General features: G+C 40.7%; 1 protein-coding gene across 1 annotated transcript in view; it reads left to right on the plus strand.

Moving 5' to 3' along the window:
* Positions 1-26,754, plus strand: part of ITGA8 (integrin subunit alpha 8) — a 191,292-nt gene that overhangs the window by 94,283 nt on the left and 70,255 nt on the right. Inside the window, exons 14-15 of the mRNA XM_040450953.1 lie at positions 18,949-18,994; positions 20,625-20,732. Coding sequence (XP_040306887.1) covers positions 18,949-18,994; positions 20,625-20,732 — 154 coding nt within the window. The remainder of the gene's footprint in view (positions 1-18,948; positions 18,995-20,624; positions 20,733-26,754) is intronic.

Consider the following 26,754-nt stretch of genomic DNA (forward strand, 5'->3'; position numbering starts at 1 on the left):
CTGGAGCCTGTTTCCGATTCTGTGTCTCCCTCTCTCTCTGCCCCTCCTCCGTTCATGCTCTGTCTCTCTCTGTCCCAAAAATAAATAAACGTTGAAAAAAAAATTAAAAAAATAAATAAATAAAAACACTAATTCAAAAAAGATAAATGCACCCTTATATTTCTGCAGCATTAATAGCTAAATTGTAGAAGCAGCCCAGTGTCCATCGATAGATGAATGGATAAAGAAGTGGATAAAGAAAGAATATTACTCAGCCATAAAAAAGAATGAAATTTTGTCATTTGCAACAACATGTTTGCATCTAGCGAGTATAATGCTAAGTGAAATAAGTCAGAGAAAGACAAATACCATATGATTTCACTCATACATGGAATTTAAGAAACAAAACAACCAAGCAAAAAGAAAAAGAGACAGACCAAAAAAAAAAAAGTCTTAACTATAGAGAACAAACTGATGGTTACCAGACAAGAGGTGGGCAGGGGGGTGATTGAAATATGTGAAGAGGCTTAAGGGTACACTCATCCATGATGAGCACCGAGTAATGTACAGATAATGTATATTGTACACCTGAAACTAATGTGACATTGTGTGTTAAATATACTGGAATTAAAATAAAAAATAGTTTTTTTAAGAAAAACGATGTTTAATCTACCCATTTAATTTTTTTAAATCTGTATGATTTCATGGATGTTTATTTTGGGGCTATAAACTATTACTACATTTGTTTATATTTGTTGCCTATTATGTTCGATATTTGGCCATTGGGAATGCTTTCCAGTTCATTCCTGTATTCATTTTATTTTTTTAATTTTCATTTATTTTTGAGAGAGAGACAGAGGGCAAGCGGGGGAGGGGCACAGAGAGAGGGAGACACAGAAACTGAAGCAGGCTCCAGGCTCTGAGCTGTCAGCACAGAGCCTGACATGGGGCTTGAACCCACGAACTGTGAGATCATGACCTGAACCGAAGTGCAGCGCTTAACTGACTAGCCACCCAGGTGCCCCAAATCATGTGTTCTTTTAATATTTCCCATCCTCTTATAAGCATTTCCTCACTGTATAACATCACAGTATGCTCCGAGCTCATCTTGTATTTTCGGTGCTTCAGCCCTGGAATCAACCTTTCTTCAAAACCTACAGTTTCTTTATTGAAGAACAATATTTAGAAATCAAGATCTGGACACTAGGTTTTATCATGGTAACGAGCATGTCAAGACTTGTAATGCATGGAATTCTATAGATTACCATGTTGTCATATATTATAGCTCCATTGCAAACCATCAATATTGCTTGAAATCAACAAATCATGTTTTCATTATTCAACTTATGCTTTGTAAGTCAACATTTTTCATTTTAATTGCCAACAACAGGTATTTGGGTAACATTAATATTATTCGGCTAGTGTTGAGAACAGCCACCATTTTTCTTCATTTTTTTTTTCAACGTTTATTTATTTTTGGGACAGAGAGAGACAGAGCATGAACGGGGGAGGGGCAGAGAGAGAGGGAGACACAGAATCGGAAACAGGCCCCAGGCTCTGAGCCATCAGCCCAGAGCCCGACGTGGGGCTCGAACTCACGGACCGCGAGATCGTGACCTGGCTGAAGTCGGACGCTTAACCGACTGCGCCACCCAGGCGCCCCTTTCTTCATTTTTAAGGATAAGGGTATTATAATATTTACTAGTTATATGATATTCAAGAAATTGTACTTTTGAAATACAATTCATTAATTTATTCAACAAATACTTATTAAGTGCCATTCGTGTGCCTGGCACTCTTCTAGGTTTTGAGGATATAGCACTGAATTAAACAATGACCCTGTCCTCATGGGCCAGAGTTCAAATTCTAGCTGCTACCATGGCTGACTGTGGAAGCATGACAAGTTAAAGGGATGTTGTGAAAGTTAAGCTAGATACGTATGTATAATATGTATAAAGCGGTTGACACGGTGAACAAAACCTAGTAGGAATTGCTAAATATTAGTTATAAGTGACGTATTGATACTATTTTGACTTAATCCAAGCCTTTAAGAAACAATCCAATCTTGGAGATAAAGCATCCAACAATTAACTATAGTACAAACGGCATATAAGTAGAGTTTTAAGAGGTAAAAAAAAAAAAAAAATTAATATTGAATGAGTTAAAAATAGAAGCTTCTTGTAGCTAAGTAAAGTGTTCAAAGTAAGCTTCCTGGGGGAAGTAATGGTTAAGCAAGGTCTTAAGATATAGGTATGATTTTAAGTGGTTATAAGGAGACAGCTTTCCAAAAGAGGAACACGGCCTGAGCAAGGCTCAGAGGTAAGGAAAGGTGATTTTGGAAGTGATTTGGTTCAAACTCATGGGAGCATAAATGGAGGGATGAAAGGTAGATTTGGGGCAGGTAATGAAGGGCCTTGAATAGCATAAATAATTGGTACTTTATTAGGAAAATAATGGGGAAAAGAGATTGTATTTTATATTTCAAAATGACACTTCAAATACTTCAGTCTTCAGCAATGATCGGAATGAGCAGTAATGAAAAAGAAACTTAGGGCAAAAGCCTTGAAAATATCCCAGGTAAAGCCGTGCACTGAACCAGGAGAGTCCAGCACTAATACCACTGCAGCCTGGAGGTGTGTTGGGGTCAACAGGCTCAGGGTCACCGTCAACCTTTTGCATTCCCACAAGCAGTGAGTGAGAACTCCTCCATGTTCACACCCTCACCAGTGATCTGGATTTGGGTCTTGCTAATAGCTGTGTAATGATAACTTGTTGCTTTAATTTGCATTTCCCTGGTAACTTATAAGGTGGAGCATGTTTTCATAGGCTCACTGTTACCTGAGGTGTCTGTGAAGGACTTCGGCTCATTTTTATTGGGGTCATTGTCTTACTCTTAAGTCTTAAGAGTTCTTTGTGTATTTTGGATAGCATCCTTTATCAGATGTATCTTTTACAGATATTTTCTCCAGTTGGTGGCTTATGTTCTCATTGTCTTGACGTTGTTTTTCACAGAGCAGAAGTTTTTAATGTTAATGAATTGTATCTATCAATTCTTCCTTTCATGGATCGTGTCTTTGGTATCGTATCTAAAAAGTCATCACCATACCCGAGGCCATCCATGGGGTTTCTTCTATGTTATCTTATACAAGTTTTACAGTTCTGTGTTTTACATGTATTTCAGTTTTCTGTTCTGAGTTCATTTTTGTTCAGAGTATCAGGTCTGTATCTAGTTTTGTTTTGTTTTGTTTTGTTTTGGTTTGGTTTTTGCATGTGGATGTTTAGTTTTTCCAGCACCATCTGTTGAAGAGACTGTCTTTGCTCCATTGTATTTTCTTTGCACCTAGGTCAAAGATCCGTTGACCACATTTATGTGGATGTATTTCTGGGTTCTCAGTTCTGTTCCATTGATTTGTTTATTCTTTCACCAATACCATACTGTCTTGATTACACTAGCTTTATAGTAAGTCTTCAAGTAAGGTAGTGTCAGATCTCCAACTTTGCTCTCCTTCCATATTATATTGGCTATTTTGCATCTTTTGCCTCCCTGTATGCACTTTAGTTTGTTGGGAGCCATAAAATAACTTGCTAAGATCTGGATTGGGATTGCACCGAATCTATAGAGCAATAACATCTTACCAATACCATAAAACCTTATATTGTGAGTGATTTGTTGTGCAGGTGTTCTGCAAGATGAGCAAACATTCCTAATAAATTTTAATTGATAAACGAGCGATGTCTTGTAATACGAGTAGTACATGACACTGAATGTCACATGATCATAACTGAGCCAGTGGTCCTTGAAATTCGCTTTGATATTTGAGTGCTTTGGATTATGAGCATGTTTCAGAACAAATTATGCTCACAAAGCAAGGTTTTACCGTATTGAGTTTTCCTATCCATGAGCATGGGATATTGCTCCATTTATTTAGTTCTTTGATGTCTTTAATCAGAGTTACTTAGTTCTCCTCATCTGTATGAGGGTAACAGATAAAGATCTGTACATATTTTGTTAGATTTGTTCCTAAGTATTTCACTGGGGGGCGGAGGGGATGGTAATGTAAATGGTATTGTGTTTTTAATTTCAAATTTTACTTATTCATATGTAACTGGTATATAGGAAAATGATTGACTTCTGTATATTTGCCTTATATCCTGCAACCTTGCTATAATCACTTATTAGTTTCAGGAGTTTATTTGCTGATTCTTCTGGATTTTATACTTAGATGATCATGCCATCTGTGAACAAAGATAGTGTTATTCTTCTTTTCCCAATCTATATACCTTTTATTTCCTTGTTCTGTCTCATCGCATTAGCTAGGCCTTCTGTTGTGATCTTGAAAAGCAGTGGTGAGAGGGGATATCTTGTCTTATTTCTGATCTTAATGGGAAAACTTCACGTTTCTTACCACAAAGTATAATGTTGGTTGTTCGGTTTTTGTAGACATTCTTCATAAAGTTGAGGAAGTTCTGTATTCCTAGTTTAGTGAGAGTTTGGGTCTTGAATAACTGTAGGATATTGTCAAATTATTTTTCTGCATCTACTGGTATGATCATGTGATTTTTTCTTCTTTAGCTTTTAGATGTGATGGATTACATTAATTGATTTTCAGATGTTGAACTAACCTTGCTTACCTAAATCACCTTTGGTTGTGGTGTATAATTCTTTGTATACATTCTTGGATTCAATTTGTAAATATTTAGAAGACTTTTGTATCTATGCTTATGAGAGGTACTGGCCTGTAGTTTTCTTTCTTTGTATTGCCTTTGTCTGTTTTTTTTTTAATGTTTATTTATTTTTGAGACAGAGAGACAGAGCATGAACGAGGGAGGGTCAGAGAGAGAGGGAGACACAGAATCCAAAGCAGGCTCCAGTATCTGAGCTGTCAGCACAGAGCCCGACACGGGGCTCGAACTCATGGACTGTGAGATCATGACCTGAGCCAAAGTCGGCCGCCCAACCGACTGAGCCACCCAGGTGCCCCGCCTTTGTCTGGTTTTGATATTAGGGTAATGCTGGCCTAGTAGAATGAGTTAGGACATATTCCCTCCACGTGCATCTTCTGGAAAAGAATGTAGATAATTTTATAATTTCTTCCTTAAATCTTTGGTAGAATTCACAGATGAACTCATATTAATTGTTAGTTCAGTTTATTTAATTGATACAGGCCTATTCCAATGCTCTCTTTCTTCTTGTGTTCGTTTTGGCATATTGTTTCTTTCAAGAAATCGTTCCACTTCACCTACCATTATCAAATAGGTGTTGAATACTTTAACTATAATAGTGGATTAATCTATTTCTCCTTTAATTTCTATTAGTTTTTGCCTCATGTATTTTGACACTGTGTTGTTAGGCACATGCATGTTAAAGATCATTATATCTTCTTGGAGAATTGACTCCCTTATCATTATGTAATGCCTCTCTTTATTTCTGATAACTCTCCTTACTCTGCAGCTTGCTCTGTCTGAAATTAATATAGCTACCCCTGCTTTCCTTTGATTAATGTTACCATGGATATAGTTCTCCATCCATTTACTTTTATTCTATATGCATCTTTATATTTAAAATGTGTGTCTTATAGACAACATATAGTTGGGTCTTATTTTTATTTTATTTTATTTTTTTAATTTTTTTTTTACGTTTATTTATTTTTGAGACAGAGAGAGGCAGAGCATGAGCGGGGGAGGGACAGAGAGAGAGGGAGACACAGAATCGGAAACAGGCTCCAGGCTCCGAGCCATCAGCCCAGAGCCCGACGCGGGGCCCGAACCCACGGACCATGAGATCGTGACCTGAGCTGAAGTCAGACGCTCAACCGACTGAGCCACCCAGGCGCCCTGTTTGGGTCTTATTTTTAAATCCACTATGACAGTCTCTATATTTCAATTGGTATATTAGACCATTGAAGTTTGAAGTGATTATTAATATAATTATATTAAGTTCTACTGTATTCGTTCCTACTTTTCCATCGTTGCCCTTATTCTTTATTCTTATTTTTGTCTTTCACTCTGTTTATGCCTTTTGTGATTTTAATTGAGCATTTTATGATTCCATTTTTTTTCTTCTTACTAAGGATATATACTTGCTTTTGACTTTTAAGTGGTTGCCCCAGAGTTTGCGGTATACTTTTACAACTAATCCAAATGCACTTTGAGATAACACTGTAGCACTTTACAGGTAGTATAGGTAGTTTATAGTAACAAAATAATCCTAATTCTTCCTTCCCATTCCTTGTATCATGGCTGCCATATATTTATATGACATACACGCATAACGTGTAAATAAAATGTATATACGTGCTAAGTTATATATATGCACACACACACACACACACACACACACACACAGTCAAATACAGTGTTGCTATTACCATTTTGCTATTACATGTTAGATCCATTTAGGATAATGAAAGTAAGAGTTTTTATTTTACTTTCACTTATTCCTTCTCCAGCTCTTCATTTCTTTATGTGGATCCAAGTTTCTGACTTATATCATTTCCTTCTTTCTAAAGAACTTCTTTTTAGTATTTATTGAAGACAGGATTATTATCAATAAATTCCCTCAATTCCTGCTGCCCTGAGAAGGACTTTTTTTCTCCTTCACTTTGGAACTGAATTTTGAGGGATAATTTTGCAGGGTAAAGAATTCTAGGTTGTTGGGGGGGGGTTTCTCTTAAGATTTCAAGTATTTCACTTCATTCTCTTCTGGTTTGCATGGTTTCTGGAGAAAAGTTGGATGCAATGCTATCTTTGCTCCTCTATAAGTAAGGTATTTCCCCCTCTGGCTTCTTTCAGATTTTTTTTTTAATTTTCTTATTTTTATTTATTTTTTGTTGTTGTTATTTTCTGTAGTTTGAAAGTGATATGCACAGGTGACCTATTTTGCCATTTATCCTTCTCAGTGTTCCCTGAGCTTCCTGGAACTTTGATTTCAAGAAAATTTTCATCATTATCATTTGAACATTTCTTTTATTCCTTTCTTTCTTCTCTTTCTGGGATTTCCATTATGCATATGTTACACCTTTTATAGTTGTCTCACAGTCCTTGGATATTCTGTTCTGTTCTTTTCCATTCTTTTTTCTCTTTGCTTTTCAGTCTGAGAACCTTCTAGCTCAGATGGCTCCCCTGCTGTGTACAGGTTACTAATAAGTCCATCAGAGATATTCTTCATTTCTGTTACAGTGTTACCGATCTCTGTCATTTCGTTTTGGTTCTTAGAGTTTCCGTCCTTCAGCTTACCTCGAGCAGCTGTTCTGTATGCTGTCTGTTTCATCCATCAGAGCCCTTCGCATATTAAACCTAGTTATTTTAAATTCCAAGTCTAATCATTCCAACATCCCTGCCATATCTGAATCTGGTTCTAAGGCTTGCTCTTTCTGTCTCCTCACTGTATTTTTTGCCTTTTAGCTGTGTCTTGTAACATTTTAGTTACTGGGCATGATATGCTGAATAAAAGGAACTGCTATAAACAGGCCTTAGCAACGAGATGGTAGGTGTTGGGGGAGGGCAAGTGTTTTATAATCTCGTGATTAGGTCTCAGTCTTTTAGTGAGCCTCTGGACTGTGAACTTTACACATGCTTCTTAGCCCCCCCGCCTTTATGTTGAGCAGAATGTCAAGAGTGGGTTGGAGTTAGTATTTCTCTTCCCCCAGCTCAGTTAGGCTCTGATAATACCCCAGCAGGTTCGGCTCTGGTTTAGTTTTTCCTGAGGGCAGACCTTGCTAAGAATGAAGCATATATCTTGGTGCTTGGGTGGCTCAGTCATGGTCCAACTTAGGCTCTGGTCATGTTCTCCTGGTTCATGAGTTCGAACCCCGTGTCGGGCTCTGTGCTGACAGCTCAGAGCCTGGAGCCTGCTTTGGATTCTGTGTCTCCCTCTCTCTCTGCCCCTCCCTGCTTATGTTCTCTCTCTCTCTCTCTCTCTCTCTCTCTCTCTCTCAAAAACAAATAAACATTAAAAAATTTTTTTAAAGAATGGAGCATGTATCTCCCCTCCCCCTGCCAGAAGCGTAAAGGGATTTTTCCTCTAATATTTATTGTGAGAACTTGGTAGAGACGCAGGAGATAAAACTCACTAAGGTGTACCTCCCCCCACCCCCTAGTGACTGGGTCCCCCTCCCCAGAGTTTTTAGTCTTCCGAGTCCTCCACACTGGTCCTCCAGCAATTCATCAGCTGCTGGTCAGGTTTCTGCATCCCGGCCCTGGCTCCCAAGGCAGCTGCTGTTCCAGTAGGCGGTTCGCTGTATCCGCCTGTCAGTTTCTCCACTTCTGCACAGCTCTTTGCCCTGTGACGTCACTTCTCTTGTGGCTATCAGAAGAGCTGTTGGTTTTTCCAATTTGTTCAGCTTTTTTAAAAAAATTTTTTAATGTGTATTTATTTTTGAGAGACAGACAGAGCGTGAGCCGGGGAGGGGCAGAGAGAGGGGGAGACACAGAATCCGAAGCAGGCTCCAGGCTCTGAGCTGTCAGCACAGAGCCTGACGCGGGGCTCGAACTCAGAACCGTGAAATCATGACCTGGGCCAAAGTCTGACGCCTAACCGACCGAGCCACCCAGGCGCACCCAGTTTATTCAGCTTTTGACTTGTTGTTAGGATGGAGTAGTGACTTCCAAGCTTCATCTGTGCCTTACCAGAAAGGGGAGAAGCTGGCTTCTTTATGAAACCCAGGGCAACAGTAAATATGACAGGATATCATTTATACTTGATCTTACTTGTAGAGATATAGCTAATAAAAACTTGATGCCTTGCCACGGTTCCTGTTATGGGCGGGGGGGGGGGGGGGGGGGCAGGATGTGGAGGAGCAGGAGGAAGCTCTCCCAGACTTAGAACCTCTGCATTATTTCTGACCTCCCACTGCATGTTCTTTCTGCAAGTCATTTTTGATTTATTAATATGTGATTTAAAAGCCATATTTCAGAGTCATTCACTTGAAGCATCCCTTCTGTCTTTATGCACCCTGGACATTTTCCCGGGAGTTCACTTCCCACTTACGAACTCGGTTCAAAAGTCACTTCCTTAAGAAGTCTTCCCTGACTGTTGACTTTCTCTAAGAACACTTATCTCCGATTGGAAGTACACATGTGTGCGATTATTTGATAAATATCTATTTCACCCACTACGCTGGACCCTGTATTAGGTGAGGGCGAGCACTGGTTTGGATTTGCTCACTGTGGAGTCTCTTGTGCCCAAGGCAGTGGCTGACACGAAAAGGCACCTAGTAAATATGTGTTCAATGAATGAATGAGTGAATCACTCAATCAATCAATCAGTTTTCTCATAGCCACACACCTTGGCACACACACTATTGCCCTGACCATTACCTTCCAGCTCCACTTAGATCCAGTAAACGATTTTATTCCTGTGCGGAAGGAGAATAGAAATGTACACAGAGATGATGAGCCCCTTTAAAATAAACCTTGACATCCTCTCCTGGGATCACGGCAAGCCTGATTCAAGTGGTGCCCTCATTCTTGACAAGCAGAACCCTTGACCCTAGTTCTGTATTTGCTGGACATTTGACTACCACCTGCTGTTCAAACTGCTAAGCCAGGAGAACCAGTAGCCAGCATGATAGAAACCTCAGCAAACTGGAGTCAGGGTCATTATCACCTCTGTAGCCTGGGACATACCACCTACACGTCTCCTAACCTTGGCTTCTCCGCCCCTCAAGACTGTCGTGAAGACAGTTTGCAAACTGTGAAGGCCTCTACGTGGTCAATTGTTGTTATTTCTTAACACACTCACCAAACAGAGGTGGGAGGGATGGGGATCTAGCTCTAAGGCAGAGATCCAGGATGGCTCTTAGAGCCAGACCTACGCCTTTGCCTTAAGGTGATGACTTAGGTAACTTGTGCCTAAAGCCTCCTAACAAGAAAGGGATGAGAAATTTTCAAAATAACTAACACGAGCAAAATCCTTCTCAGTACCTTCTCTTTGCCAACATTGCTCATGTGATGCTCCTCTTTCTATGTGGCCATCATTTTATATTTCCTTCCTGACATTTTCCCATGGTGACATTACTAATAGCTGGTTTCCTAAAAACTATCAACGCTGACGGAAATTCACGAGAGCATGAAAGTACAACAGAAAGCTCAGGGTCTGGCCAGCCCTCAAGCTAAATGGTGAAGTAGGTGAAGCTCACTGGGGGGATGTTCAGCCCTTCTCATCCCCCTCTTCCTTTTCTTTCTGCCCCCAATCACTCCTCCACACCAGCTACAGAAACATACACTCTTTCCTTTCCTCAAATGTGTGGTGGGGAAGGAGCTAACACTCTCATTCTTATCAGGATGTAAGTGACCTGGGGAAGTGGGTCACACCCAGGAACTCTGACTTAGAGGGCACTGGCCTGCCTTTTTAACAAGTCCCCTCAGAGAGATGGCTGACAGACTACAGGTGCCTCACGGGCAAGCAATGTGTCTTCTTGCCCTCCGCTGAATCTTTGGTAGCGAGGACAGGACTGGGCTCATGACAGGTGTTCAATAGCAAGTCTGAATGAGGGAACCACTGCATAAATGTTCTCTTCTTCCCTTCCTACTTCCCTTGCAACTCTATAAATGTGTATCTTTGTGTATCAGTTTGCTATGGCTGCCATTACAATGTACTACGTGCTAGGGGACTCAAACTATAGCAATTTATTTCCTGGTGGTTCTGGAGACTACAAGTCCAAGATCAAGGTGTAGGTAGGGTTCATTTCTTCTGAGGCCTCTCTCCTTGGCTTTTAGATGGCCGTCTTCTCTCTGTGTCCTCACATGGTCTGCCCTCTCGGTGTGCCTGTGCCCAAATTTTCTTCGAGGACACCAGACAGATTAGAATAGGGCCCACCCTCGTGACCTCATATCAATTTAATTACTTCTTTAAAGACCCAAAAAAAGTCACACTCTGAGGTACTGGGGGTTAGGACTACAACATGTAAACTCTAACAATTAGCGAACTTATAAAGCCTCACAAGGTTTGGATCCTAGACTTTCATCTATCAGGCTGCATGTGGGGCAAGTGCCTTGTGAGATACCACGCTCTTCTGGAGACTATGAAATCACTCCCAATAGGCAGCCACTTATAAATGGGACTGGTCCTAAAGAAACAGACTTTTCTCCAAGACTTTTAGCAACTGACTGGACGGCACACATATTGTTAACGTGGCCACACCAGGGATAGAGTGAAATGCCTTTGATTTGGTGACAGAACGCAACAAGTAAAACATCAAGCAACAGCGGAGGGAAAAAGGTGATCCTTGCCGCCCCAAGAAGCCAGTAATGTTTGGAAAACTGTTTTCATAAGACAGACTCATCATTTGATATTTCACTCTTATTTTTTTTGTGGGACTCTTTTTTGAAAAAAGGAAAATAAACTCTCCGTAAATTAGAATGTTGCAACCTAATACTGCATTCCAGCTCATAAATGTTTTTGTCCAGAGTTCATTTGGAAGCATTTCAGACAGATTGTTAGGATTATTACTTTCTGGGATAAAACCAAGCAATTTTTTTTTCAGGCATTTCTTCCTCAACTCATAACCTCCCCTCTCAGTAATATTTTGCATGTTGCAATAAAAAAGCAAGGAAGAAAGGCAGCCTCTGTCTATTTTTAGATTAACACGTTTGCCAAACTCGAGGAGACTTATCTTAATGCCTGCTTCCCGCAGACATGAGCTGTTTCTCTAGTGCTAAATGCTGAAGCCAATTTCATAACCTATTTACAAGTCAACATTGCCATATTTACTCGCCACCTTTGACCCCGTCATTTTATACATCATCTGTAATCCCACCGTTTCTCTGAATGGCGTCCTTGTAGGAAAATGAGGAGAGCCTGGGCAGGGCCGGGTATAGAACTCTACTGGACAACCTCCATTCGTCTTGGGGACACTTGCATGCTGTGGGGAGGGCTTAGCAGAGATGGAGCCTGGACAATGAGGACAGTGAGGAGAAGGGCCTGGAGGGGATGTCGGGAACTGTGAGCATCACTTAATGCTACAACAATAGCCAGAAGTCTTTGAACGAAGAGCTCAGGCAGCTCAGTGACGGAGGTAAGCAAGTTGCAGGCCTGAGTCTGGGTAAGTCAGGAAGAAAGGCAGAAACTTGCCGTCCCAGAGTGAGGGCAAGGGGAGATAGAAACTCTGTAGAAGCAAGGCTGAATGACAGGCAAGGGAGAGGCCTGGACAGTAAAACAGAGCATGGGAGGCACAGTCGTGGCACCCCAACCAACTCTACAGAGCTCGTGGCTTTCTCGAACCACGAGAACATTGAAGATTTTGCCAGACACCCGTCAGAGAACAGTGACTTGCCCAGAGCCATTAGGAAACCAGTGGCAAGATGAACTGGAGTCTAGAATTCCCAATTTTTTACCTTCCGCTCAGTGATTTTCCACTTGAATTAAAACACTGCTTTATAAGGGAGATTCAAGGATGTGAGAGAGATTCAACAAGACAATTTACAAATCGAAACCAAAATCCTGTATACGCATGTTTAGAGTGATCTTCCCCACACGGGAAACAACTCAAGTGTCCCCTAGACGGGGATGGCCAAACTCCGGGCCACCCACACAGTGGAATACTGCTCAGCAATAAAAAGGAATGGACTCATGACACAGCATGGTGGGTGACTCTCGTAGGCACCAAGCTGAGTCAAAGAAGCCACACCCAGAAGGCTACACACTGTGCGTTTCCATTTCTCTGACATTCTGGAAAACAGATTAGTGGATGCTGGGGCTTCAGGTGGGGTGGGTGTGATGACGGGCAGCATGGGCGACATTGTAGGATAATGGAACAGTTCTATGCCTTGATTATGGTGGTAGTTATATGGCTGGATGGATTTCTCAAAGCTCTTGGAACACGATTGCTTAGAAAGGAGGCAATTACTCTAGGAAAAATATACCTTAATTTGAAAAAAAATTAAAGAGAGAAAAAATGGCCTGTAGATGTGCTGCTGGGACGCAATATGGTAGAACAGGAAATGGATCAGCTCTGCAGCCAGACTGCCTGCGTTTAAAACTTGACCTTGTCATGTACTGCATTCAGCTTCTCTGTATCTCATTTTCCTCATTTCGAAATGGCAATAATTAAAGGATGCATCTCTTGGAGTTATTGCAGCAAAAGAATTTGTATCTTTAAAGTGTTTATAGGGATGCCTGAATGCTCAGTCAGTTAAGCACCCGACCTCGGCTCAGGTCATGATTTTGCGGTTCATGTGTTCAAGCCCCACATCGGGCTGTGTGCTGACAGCTCAGAGCCTGAAGCCTGCTTCGGATTCTGTGTCTCCCTCTCTCTCTCTGCCCCTCCCCTGCCCACAGTCTGTCTGTCTCTCTCTCTCAGAAATGAACATTAAAAAAATTTTTTTTAATAATAAATAGTTTATAAAGTTAGCATATGTCTGACACATCTCTGCACAATTGTCCAATATATCCTCAGGATATATATATATATATATATATATATATATTCCTGGAAGTGCAAATGCTGGGTCAAAAGTTTGCATTGTCACAGCCCTCTGCAAACTACCTCCCAAGAAAATCGTGCCCGTTTACCCTCCCTCCCACAGACAGCATGACTTCAGTCCTTTGCTCTCCACCCATCACTGCCTGATACTAACCTTTCATATCTTCCAATCAAAAGGTCAGAGTGATACCTCATTGTCCCTTTCCTTTGGATGCCTTTGCTGACGAATGAGGCTGAACATCTTTTTATAGATTTGTTGGTTATAGCTGTTTATCTTTATGTGCATTGCCTCTTTACTGTCTTTTTACTAGAATATTTATAGCTTTATTATTAATTTCTACGGGTGTAGTATGAATTGGGGTTAATAATAACTACTATGTATTTTTCACTCCATGCCAGACATTCTTGTAAGCATTGCAAAATACTCACATTTGATCAAGCATATACATTGTAAACATCTTCTCCTGTTTCTTTTGACCCTGCTTCCATTTTTTTTGCAAAAGAATTTACACTTTCAAATTCCTTTGTGATTCCCACATTGTTTTGGTCACGTTTGAGGAAGCTTTCTCTCTTGAGTAATTGTAATCTTTTTATACAACTATTGGTTGTATGTTCCCATATTTCTCAACTGTCTGGAAGTTATAATTTTTTAAGTTTGTTTATTAATTTTGGGGGGCGGGGACGAGAGAGAAAGAGTAGGGGAGGGGCAGAGAGAGGGAGAGAGAGAATCCCAAGCAGGCTCTGCACTGTGGGCACAGAGCTGGACGCGGGGCTTGAACCCAAAAAGTGTGAGATCATGACCTGAGCTGATACCAAGTGTCCGACACTTAACTGACTGAGCCACCCAGGCTCCCCCCCTCCTTTTTTTTTTTTAAGTTAATTTATTTATTTTGAGACAGATGGAGAGAAAGTTTGTTTGGAAGCTCTTTATGGCAATTCTCATTGTGCAGAATTATTCTAAAATAGTAAATGCTTCTTATTCCAAAACATAAAAAGAGTGGTCTGATGGCATTTTTGTAAGCATTGGTACATTCTTCAACAAGATGAGTGTGGGAAGGAAAAGTGAGAAGGTGGCTGGTAAGAGGCTCACATCTTGTGAAATGGTGGCACTTGGATGGCCAAGAGGACTTCTACTAAAGGATTCTGGGTGATCCTTTAACACAGCAGGGTCACTCCTCTTCCTGCTGTCTGCCCTCCCACCGACTCCCCTCTGTTCCCCCTAGGAAGTTTCCACTCTCTCCTGCCCACCTACATCCATACTCAAAACCAAGCTGATGTTTTCACGTAGAACGTCTTCCACCTCTAAAATTTCCTTCCAAGTACCACTTGAGAAGTTTGGCTCTTTCCTTCTTCCTCATTTAATAATCATAATTGCAGAGAAAGAAAATACAAACCGGAGGTGTAATACATCTCCTACGACCTCACATTTTTAGGGTTATTTTTTCTTGCCAACTGATCCTGCATTCATGCTAATGTCCCCCTTCTTGTATCCTTAAAAGTACTCAGCTGTTTCATCAAAAGCCAAAAGGAAAATAAACTATGTTTCTCAGGCAATGTGAGGTGATAACAAAGGACTCCAGCATTTTGGGAACAGTTTTGGATTAAGGGGAAAGAACCAATTTTAGTTGCCAGCTGTTTCTTCAAGAAAAAAAAAAATGGCTGTGTCTCTATATAAAGAAAGGCAAAATTTTTAATTTGTTTTCAGAATCTGTGTCTAAGAAGTTTCTAGAAGAAAGGAGTATATACATCAGATAATAGTATAAGACCTGTTATCTCAAAGGGAGGAAGTTATGAATCCAAGTGTCAGTACTCAAATTACTTTTTCTTCCAATTATCCTTTAAATTCCTAAGCATGATGGGATTACACAAGGTTAAAAAAAATTATGTGTTCACATATATATGCATATATATATATATATATATATATATAATATACACCCACATGTATATCTGTATGGACATATATGTGTGTATATACATACATATGTGTGTACATATATACACAAACATCAATATATGTATGTATATATAAGGATAATATGGGCATGTGTGTGTATATATACATATACACATATGTGGAAACTGCATAGTACTTTTTAAAACAAATCCCATATTTTGAAAGGACAAATTGGTTAGGAAAAAAATTGGAAGATCAGGTCTTCCCCCTACAGAGATCCCAGAATTTTAAGGTCCGGAGCCTAAATGTTTCCAGCCTTTTCCAGCAGGCACAATACCAAGATGGTGTCTCCAAAGGCAAACATACTTTCCTGGTAGATAACTGCTTTCTTGGTCTCTGAATAACTGTGGCCACATTCTCCTGAAGAAAATTGTGGCCTATTTTGCCAATTACTTTATTTTTCCAGAGTAGTAAAATTCCCACCCTGAGGCACAGGAATGAATCAAAGTTCCTAAAGGAAAAGGCCTCTTGTTCATTACTGTCAGGACGGTGTTTCTCACCTTCTTGTCTACAATGATGATCTAGTCATGATGCAGCTTCTGTACCGCTTTGTGGAATTTTCTAGAATCTGGCTGGGGCTTCTGTGTGTGTGTGCGTGCGTGTGCATGCGCACCTATACAAAACCCTAGCAGAACTTAACTGTTGTTTTCCATTAGCTAGTCTGTTGCACTTCTTCATCTCTCTTATCTTTAGTATATTATCTCATTATTACTTATTCTCCTAGTTCAAGCATTTATAAAGCCCCCGTTCCCAATCTGGCCCTGTACCTGGTGCTGTGCATCCCAACATCATTTCTATCTTCATTTATTTCAACCTGTACCATCCCATGAAGTACTTGTCATGTGCAAGCCTGAAGAAAGATTCTTGCCTTGGAAGAGCTTCTAGTCTTATTTTCTTTGCCATTTCTGGACAGTCCGTTCTTAAAACCCATCTTTTATAAAATGTCTAATCTTGGCATATTAATATTTAACCTTATTTGGAGCCAAACACAAAGCACACAATTCCTCTTGAGTCATTTTTCATAGAACTCTCATCTGGTGTCATTTCAACAAATAGGGATCACCCTGAGGACCGTGTGGCCCACACTTTTCTGAATACTGGAGTCTGTATTTTCAAATCAGTAACTCTTTTTCCTCTGACATAGCAGAAATGCATGGATATGCTAGAAAAGAAGAAGGGAACAGAAAAAAATATATGTGAAAATACTTGAAAAAGTTGAAATTCTGATAAAATTTTTAAAATTGGTAGACTCAAACTTTGGTTTCTGGCTTTCAAAGACTTGGATCCTTGGAAAAGGCTATTTTATTCCATGAGCCACAGTTGTCAAATGGTCTTTTTTCCTTTAAAATGTTTTTTTTCTAATGTCTGTTTATTTTTGAGAGAGCGAGGGAGGAGCAGAGAGAGGGGGACACCGAATCTGAAGCAGGCTCCAGGCTGTGAGCTGTCAGCACAGAGCCCGACACAGGGCTCGAACTCACGAACTGAAAGATCATGACCTGAGCCGAAGTCGGACACCTACCCGACTGAGCCACCCAGGCGCCCCCAAATTGTCTTTTTTCTTTTAATCTGTGTCTTTTAATCTCACAAATACAGAATCCTTTAAAACGACCTTCATTCACCTTTCTGAACATTAACATGCACACTTTTTTAGATGCGGAGGTTTTGGAGTCTCGAGCCTATTATCTGAATCGGATTCTGTGGCTATAAAACACGAGGCATTTTGACTGTGGTTTTAACCTTGAAGATGTCGGAGTCCATTTCTTTCTTTTTTTTTTTTTTTTTTGAAAAACCAACATTTTTCACAAGAATTATTGTTGTCTTAGGTTGGGTTCTTCCAGCACTGATCTTAAGACAAGGATTGGAAAGCAAGCAGTTTATGTGAGAAGTGGTTCCAAGAAACGTTGCTAAGGCAGGAGGGAAGAGGGCCGTGGGAAGGGAGAACACCATAAAGATGCTTAGCAGGTTGATTCGGTGGACAGCAGGAGCTGGGGACATGTGGGAGACGGGGCAGAAGGTGCCTCAGAGTTATCCCACTGGAGGGGTGAGGAAGTGGGCGTCCCCAGTTATCATCGGCATCCATCCATCATTAGCTGAGGGCTCAGGCCAGGGCACTTCCGTCCTCCAAGGGGAATCATCCCTGTTCACAGCCCCATGTTGCTCCTACATCCAGGAAAGGTGAGTGTCTACAAATCATTTTCCTGCAAAGTCCGTTAAACCCATTTAATTCCATGATCGGTTTTCCATATGGACCGGCCAGATACGTTCCCCTCCTTTTGTGTGTGTGTGTGTGTGTGTGTGTGTGTGTGTGTGTGTGTGTTTTCATTTCTGTTCTGCTAGGATTAACCACTTATAGTCTCAACTATTGCAAGTTTCCTTCTGTGGCGATTATTTCTACCAGGTCCAGTTTGCTCACATCTGCATCAAAATTTTGCTCCTCAGATTCAGCCACTGTCATTTTTATTTTTGTTTGGTTGCCATCTACTAAGGATAACCATGATACATTAGACTTAGAAGCGCACACTGCTTTACCTGTGTATTAGCCGATCACTGGGATCAGTGTGAACATTACCCCTCAGACCACCTAAGCTTGTTCTATTACTCAGCACGGCCGTAGACCAGCCCCAGTGAATTCATAGTTTCACCTTTTTTTAAAAAAATTTTTTTTAACATTTATTTATTTTTGAGACAGAGAGAGACAGAGCATGAACAGGGGAGGGGCAGAGAGAGAGGGAGACACAGAACCGGAAGCAGGCTCCAGGCTCTGAGCCATCAGCCCAGAGCCCGAAGCGGGGCTCGAACTCACGAACCGCGAGATCATGACCTGAGCCGAAGTCGGACGCTTAACCGACTGAGCCACCCAGGTGCCCCCATAGTTTCGCCTTCTTAAGCCTCAATTTACTCACCTGCAAAACTGTGCTGATAATTATAGACTTCCTAACTTTTCGCAAGGAATCATTAAGGTCAACCCTTCAGAAGAATTCCTGGCCTAGAGGAAGTGTTCAGCACGTGCTATTTATTATTACCAACGTTATTGTCATTTAAGATCGTGATAATGACACATCGGTTACTTCACAAACTACTAATCGCTTTGCCAAGAGGATACTCCCCATCCACTCTGTTCCTAAAGAGCGAATGGTTGTGTCAACCTGACAGTCAACGTGTATCGCTTCATGGGTTATAGTACCTGCCTCACAGGTGCTGGAAGGAATGGGAAAACAATGTGTGTCACAAGCCTGGTACATACAGGCACTAAGCACCAGTTTTTTCCCCTTTTGCTTTCCTTCACACGTAGGTCTTAAGTCCAGAGGATGGGAGAAAGGGTGTTATGATGGATTTCTAAAGCACTTCGAGGAAGTTGGCCTTCCGAAGTCCAGAGGGGTACTGGTCTGTGTGTCCTCTTGGGTTACAGTGATGTTCCAGCATCCTTTCCAGAATGTCTTCAGGACGGTGCAGTTTGCCGCTCTCATTTGATGAGCTTCACTTTCTACCATCAGCATTTTGGGGTGCTAAATATGCTCTTTATGGTTATGACCTGAGATTGTTTCTGTAAAGTGTGTGCATGTGTTTTGAGTTTTTGTCTTTTTTTAGATTTGATTGTGGGTGCCTTCGGAACAGGAAAAGTAGCTGTTTACAGGTACGTGCTTTGCAGTACGCAAGTGTTCTTTCCATTGTTTCTTTTTGCCTTAGAGAGTACATCCCAACTATTTATTTTGGAGAACATGTAGATGCTCTTTTTAAAGTTTGGAGGAATTTTTGCTCTCAATTGCTTTCCTTCATCTGTCTTTTTTTATTTTTGAGAGAAAGAGAGAGAGAGCATGGGAGGAGCAGAGAGAAGGAGACACAGAATCTGAAGCAGGTTCCAGGCTCTGAACTGTCAGCACAGAGCCTGACGCGGGGCTCGAACTCACGAACCCTTAAATCATGACCTGAGCCCAAGTCGGACGCTCAACTGACTGAGCCACCGGGCGCCCCTCATCTCTCTTTTTATTCTCATACCTTATGACCAGACTTCCAGCCCCTACTCACATAATGTTAAATTAAGATATGAATCTTAGGAGAACTTCTAAAACGATACGCTATGTTTGAATTTTTCTCTTTGCTTTGAAAACGAATTGAAAGGTGCTTATAGAGGAGGGCTACCTGTGAGGAAAGATTACTATTTACCTGCCTCGCAGGCTGACGCCTGGCCGCCAGGCTTCTCCCTCCCTCCCTGTCTTTCCTCATAGGTATTTGCCCCAGTGGTTGTCTAACTCCGGGCATGTCTTACTCGGTCTTACTATCTTGCTTTTTCAAGGCCTGGAGCTAACACAATATTAAAAACAAAATTATGTAACAAAGTAGAGGTAAGGAGTGTAGGGTAAACTCCCGGTGGGGCCCATTGTGATAATCATGAACACACACTGTCCCAAGGCACGGCCCTCCCTCCTGTCAAAGGAAAACTTACCCAGTGCGACATCATTTCTTGTTGTCATCTGGGGACTTGGCTCTTAGCTCTCGAATCTCGGAGCCCAGGTTCGAAACTTGCCCTGTCCCCTCCCCTAATGAGTTACTTGCGTCTCTGGTTAGCCTCACCTGGGTGGGTGGAACTCCATTTGCTCTACATTCCTCCCTCTCCTCAAATTTGGCCGAGCATTAGAACCACCTGGAGAGTTTGTTTAACATTCCCGTGACTGGCCCTGACCCCCTGAGGAGTTGATGCACTTCATCTGTGGTGGGGCCTGGACATATTACCTGTTTGGAAACTCCTGGAATGCTTATATTGTGCAGTCAGGATCGACAGCCACTGCTCTGCGTGAAGTCCAGAATGATCTTGTCAACCCACCCTTAATGAGTTTAGCTAAATCTGCACAGCTTGCATAGAACATTATCAATCAAAATAAAACACCATCAGCCCGTAAGATGAGAGAATTTGCAAAACTCAAGTACTTACAGGCACGAGTGAATGCAGAATGACGCATTGGCTCCGATAGGAATAGAGCAGATTCCAGAGAGGCAGTGCATGGCGATAGCACCAAATACCCTGAGCCCCCTCCATAAACAAAGCGAGTCTGTGAACACAGTTTTGCTTGATGGGGCCCATAGCATCCTTCATTTGGAGTCATGAGCGACGACATGTGTTTTAAGGTAATTAGTTAAGTCTGGAGCCCACCTGTTCATGCAGTGAGGCAAATTCTTGGCCTGAAGGCTGGGAACGTTGGCAGTGGTCCCTAGAAGTGCAGTGTTGCTCATGTGGCTCATGGAAACCTCTTGTTTTCTCCCTGCAGAGCAAGGCCAGTCGTGACTGTGGATGCCCAGCTTTTGCTGCACCCGATGATTATCAATCTGGAAAATAAAACATGCCAGATTCCGGAGTCTGTGTCACCTGTGGCCTGGTGAGTTAGTCCGCCGCTTCTCAAACTCCACTGTGGATTCAAATCACCCGGGCATCTCGGGAAATGCAACTCCTGGGGTGCGGCCTGAGACTTTGCATTTCTGAAAAGCTCCAGTCAGATGTTGATGCCGTGGGTCTGCGCACCCAATCTGAGTGGCAAAGAGTTAGTCTTTCTGAATGGATGAAGAAAATGTGATGTGTATACATACATACACATTCCTACTGTATACACATATGTGATATATTGCTTCATGTACAAAATTACAATATATTACAATATACGGATATATATATATATATACACAATAGATTATTACACAACTGTAAAAAAGGATGAGATCTTGCCATTGGAGACGATATGAATGGGCCTAGAGGGTAATTAAGTCAGGCTGAGAAAGACAAATAGCACATGATTCCACTCGTAAATGGAATCTTTACAAGAAATGAACAAGGAAACAAAAAGCAGAATCAGAACTATAAATCCAGAGAACGACCCGATGGTCGCCAGAGGGGAAGGGGGTGGGGGTGTTGGACAAAAGGGGTGAAAGGGAGATGGCAATACAAGCCCCCGGTTACGGAACGAGTAAGTCACAGGAATGCAAGCATAGCATAAGGAACGCAGTCAACGAGAGAGCCGTGTAATGGGACACATGGTAGCTCTACCCTGGTGAGCGTAAGGTATAAACTTGTCAAATCACGAAATCCTGTACCTGAAACTAACGTAACATTGTGTGGCACTGATGCTCAAGAAATGTTTTTTTAAGATAGCGATATTCAGAGAGATTGGAGATGTAAGTAAGTATGATGAGAATGGAGGCAATATTTCTCAGCATGGGAGAAGAAAGGTACAAACACAGAAAGGAGGGAACTTAGAATATTTCTTGTGGTGCTAAGCTGGAATGGGAGGCCTGAATGCGAACTCATGTTTTTCAACATATAGGGATAGAAATAAATACAGATAGAGAAAAAAAGAGAAGGAAGGATCTATGACATAATGCTGATCTTTTGTTGTTAACCTCTCACCTGAAGGCTACTTCCCCAGTCTACAGGCTCCAGGTGAAAGGAGAAACATAAAAACATTTGGGAAAATTCCCAGCGTAACAAATCTTGGTGATCTCTTTTGGATTCTTTGCATGCTGAAATAAATATTAACCGCACTGCAAATAGGAGAAAATACCTTGACTCTCACATTTGTGTATGCTTATGGAGACCCCTTTCCAGACATATATGTCTCTCTCTTTTAGTCAGGCTTTAGTGAAACTACTCAGTTTCCTGGGCTGAAAACACATGTCAGTTTCGTGATTGAGCGCGCGCAATGTGACAGGAGGTAAACATTATAAAAATAGTGATTTTCCTGCTCTAAACTCTGTGGTTGTGGCTGTGATCGCATTATCAGGAATAGCAGTAAAATTACGGTTCCTTTGGTGGGCCATAGGAGAACACAACTTACGTGGCTTCGGGAAGTGTTCCTTCTCAATCTTGCCGGGCATCTGAAGGAAGTACAAATGGAATTCAGTTGTAACACGGCTTAGGAACATGTCACTTTGGTTCTCAGTAGGGAGGTCCTCAAGGGTCAGAGGTCTGTCTTCATTGGGTAATGCCAACAGGGCATAGCCTCTGAAAAATCAACAAATACTTAGGAGTGTTTGAGATTTTCCCTCATTTTCCAGAAGGTGTGGTCGAACTCGGACAGTATGTTCAGTTCCTGAGAATTGTTAGAGGCACAACAAACCAGTGTTGACTCAGAGAACTTCTTTCCAGCCACTTTCAGCATGTTGTTGATGGCCTTTTGACAGGAGTTCATACCAGAGTCAAAGCCATCGTGGGTGGAGGGTGGGGAGTGAGGGGGACCTTTAACAAGTCTTTGAAGAATGTCCTTTGCTGGGCAAAGGACTCTGCGAGGCATGCCCTCTCCTTTGCCAGTTTTTGGACAGAGCGGGGAAGTGCCCTGAGCACATTTTCAAAGGGTTTAAAACCATAAAATATTATAATGAAAACCTGATCTGAGAAAATATGTGAAAGAGTCAGCATCTATCCTTACCCTGGCGTGATTAACTGAAATGTTCTGTGGGAGCTACTTGGGCAAGAGTGTTAAGTCTTCAGTTCCCCAAAGAGTCTGGTGTTCCCCGGTTCATGGCTCAATGGACCCTAGGCTGGATTCTTTGAAGTATCTGCGTGTGGCACAATATAAGTATTTTTAACAGAGATGGGGTCTGTTTGGTTTTATGGAAAGGGTATTACTTTATTATATTTATTATATATTTATTATACATATATGCTTATATCCATTATTTATTATGTAGAAGAACATATTTCTTTTCATGAGCCATTTTGCTTATTGCACTACATCATATTAAGGTAAAATGCAATTTGTTATGTGGGAAAATGCATAGTATATGTCTTTATGATTATTTATTTCATCATATTGCATGCATTCTCTGAAAAACATTTCATTTTTCACATGCAAAAATTTGGAGTTAATGGTGCCTCAGAGTACTAGAAGATGCAAGTTAACAGCTGGCTCAGCCTAGAATGTGTTTCTCTGACACTTTGTAAGTTTATTTTAGGAATTTTGGTCAGTATTTCCAAAATAATTGACAGGCATTTGTTGATGTGCTTTCTTGTCGTTTTGTCTGTATGTGATCGAACTTTGTATTCTACATCTGAAAACTATTTGAGTGAACCCGGACTGGGAAATAGTTCTTCATGTCTGCCAATGTAAATGTCTTTGTCTTTCAAACAGCTGTGTCCTTTTATAAACGATCTGCTACTGGTATTTCTAAATTAGAAAAAAAATGGCACAACAAATATTAATAGTGTTACTAATCAATTAGAAAAATAAAAAGCATTTAGTAAGATATTTCATTTGATAAATGTAAAAGATCATCCCTATCCACTTTTCAAATCTGAGAAAACCTTTTCCAGTATGCCTACCTTTATGCAAAATCTGATATTTGCTGTCACTGAAATCGAATTAAATTGCGTAGGCTGAAAACTGAACTGCTTTGTACTTTTAAATCCTGTTTCACATCCGCCTCATTCTTTTTCCATCAAGCATGGCTATGCTCACCATTATACCACAGCATCATTATTCTAACTGTACATCGGGTTGGGGCTGGTGTCAGAGGATTTATAGCGTATTGTCCTGCTTTCTTATATATTAGAAGCACTACAGACGTCAGTTTCCTTTAGAACTTATGTGATGAGGGATCTGGGTTGATTTGTTGTCTTTGCTCCAATCAGACCTATTCAGACTAATGTACCATATTGAATGTGACCATAAATTCAAGTTTGCAGTTTTAACTCTAATTAATTATAGGTCACAGCTTTCCCTGAAAATGCCAGAGTACTTTATAATCAGGTGTAGACCGTGAGTGGACCAAATGTTTTGGCAGATAAGACACATAGCGAATATATGTGTATGTTTACGTACAGTATATAGTTTGCTAAATTCAGAGTGAATGCTACAACAAAAACACTAAATCGAAGTGATATATGGATTTCTATGTTTATTGCAGCACTATTTACAATAGCCAAGCTACCCAAGTGTCCATAGATGAATGGATAAGGAAGATGGGGTATAGATACACGGTGGAAATTACTCAGCCGTAAAAGAATGAGATTCTGCCATTTGCAACAACATGGATGGACCTAGAGTGAAATAAGTCAGACAGAGAAACACAAATAACATATGATTTCAGTCATACGGGGAACCTAAAAAACAAAGCAAATGCATAAACAAACAAACAAAAAAACCCAGAAACAGATTCATACAGAGGACAAACAAGTGGTCGGCAGAGAGGAGGGAGGGATGGAGAGATAGGCAAAATAGATGAAGAGGAAGAGTAAGAGATACAGACTTCTAGTTAACAAAATAAGTAAGTCACAGCGATGAAAAGGACAGCAGAGGGAACAGAGTCAATCATTTTGTTGTAAGTTTGGTGGCAGATGGTAACTACACTTATCACAGTGACCACTGAGTAATGTATAGAGCTGTTGAATCACTGGGTTGTTCACCTGAAACAAATAGAACACTGTATGTGATATTACTATGTTACTGTATTACTGAAATATTACTATATTTCAGTAATAAAAACTTTCTTTTTTTTTTTTTTTTTTAATTTTTTTTTCAACGTTTATTTATTTTTGGGACAGAGAGAGACAGAGCATGAACGGGGGAGGGGCAGAGAGAGAGGGAGACACAGAATCGGAAACAGGCTCCAGGCTCTGAGCCATCAGCCCAGAGCCTGACGCGGGGCTCGAACTCACGGACCGCGAGATCGTGACCTGGCTGAAGTCGGACGCTTAACCGACTGCGCCACCCAGGCGCCCCAGTAATAAAAACTTTCTAAATGTTTTATTTATCATAACTGGATGACATTTTCTGACACCTGATAAAACTAGGTCTTTTTAAAATTTTTTAAAGTAAGCTCCACACCCAGTGTTGGGCTTGAACTCAGGACCTGAGATCAAGCGTCTCATGCTCTAGGGACTAAGCCAGCCGGGTGCCCGATAATAAAAATTTTCTTTAAAAGAATGAATATTTTTGTCCACTACTATAAAATTTTGAGGGTTTCCTTTTAGATCAGAACCAGGGGGCTTGGAACGTTTTGATTTGGTAACTTTTCTGTGAAAGGCATCTACAAACTAGCACATTGAGGTTGAGGTGCTACTAACAATAACTCGATCAGTTGTAGCAGTTATTTTAAACCTGTATAAAGATAGTTACAGGGGCGCCTGGGTGGCTCAGTCGGTTAAGCGGCCGACCTCGGCTCAGGTCATGATCTCACGGTCCATGAGTTCGAGCCCCGCGTTGGGCTCTGTGCTGACAGCTCAGAGCCTGGAGCCTGTTTCAGATTCTGTGTCTCCCTCTCTCTCTGACCCTCCCCCGTTCATGCTCTGTCTCTCTCTCTCTCTCTCAAAAATGAATAAAACGTTTAAAAAAATTAAAAAAAGAAAGTTACAGTCATCCAGTTAATGATTTGAAGGTAACAGAAAGGGGGAGTTAAGAATAACACTGACAGGTAACTGATACAATTCATAACTCAGCTGCTAACATCATTTGTCGATCAAATACCTCCTCGCAAAGAGACAATCATGTTCACATTCCTAGTTTCATTTATTACTTTTTCAAAAACTCCATTGGTTTTGAAATCTTCATGTCAAACAAAATCCTATCTATAAAATTACTTTAACGTAGCTAAGTTGACAATCTCATTATAAATAGGAATTTATCTTGTAAAAGTTAATGAACTTTGTCTATGATTTTAACACACAGCCAAGTACTTCCCAAAAAAAAGTTGGACACAGAAAATATTTCAGTTCTGAAAGCCATACCTGCTGCAGAATTTAAAGATATGGTTAACTACTCATCTTTCTTAAATAATTCTAATTAAAGTCGAAGTGGGCTGGAATTTGTGATTTCTCTGGGGAAGGGGTACAAACACTTGTAATAGCAGAGACATCTCAGGAAACTATTGGTAATGGCATGTGGCAAATTATTTACCCTGAAGGGAGACATTGACTGAGGTCACGGTAGATAGATGAGTCCCAGATGTGACACATTTTCATTATATTTGACACAGGAAGCTGACACATAATTAAAGTATGATTGGGGATTATTTACAGCTTTTGGATGCTGTAGAAATATTCAAATTATACTATAGTATTTTATTAATGAAAACATCAAGAGTGTCCTTAAATCATTGTTAAGTAGTCTCTTCTATTTTTACTTTCTTAGAAATGTGAAAAAGCCCCATTTCGAATGCTGGCTGTTAGGGCTTACCATTGTTCAGGAGGGATGTGAGCACATTGTGCAAAGCCAGTTGTCTTAATTGTATTATGGTCAACTGGTGAGATAGATATATATATATATATATATGTGTGTGTGTATATATATGTATGTATGTATATGTATGCATATATATGTATATATATGTATGTATATATGTGTATATGTATGTATGTATTTTTTTACAAATATATGTATATTTAGTTAGTTGTGTGTGTGTATACTGAGAAGT

Source organism: Herpailurus yagouaroundi, unplaced genomic scaffold, assembly GCF_014898765.1.
Source record: "Herpailurus yagouaroundi ecotype Mexico unplaced genomic scaffold, PumYag 203, whole genome shotgun sequence".
Lineage (NCBI taxonomy): Eukaryota > Metazoa > Chordata > Mammalia > Carnivora > Felidae > Herpailurus > Herpailurus yagouaroundi.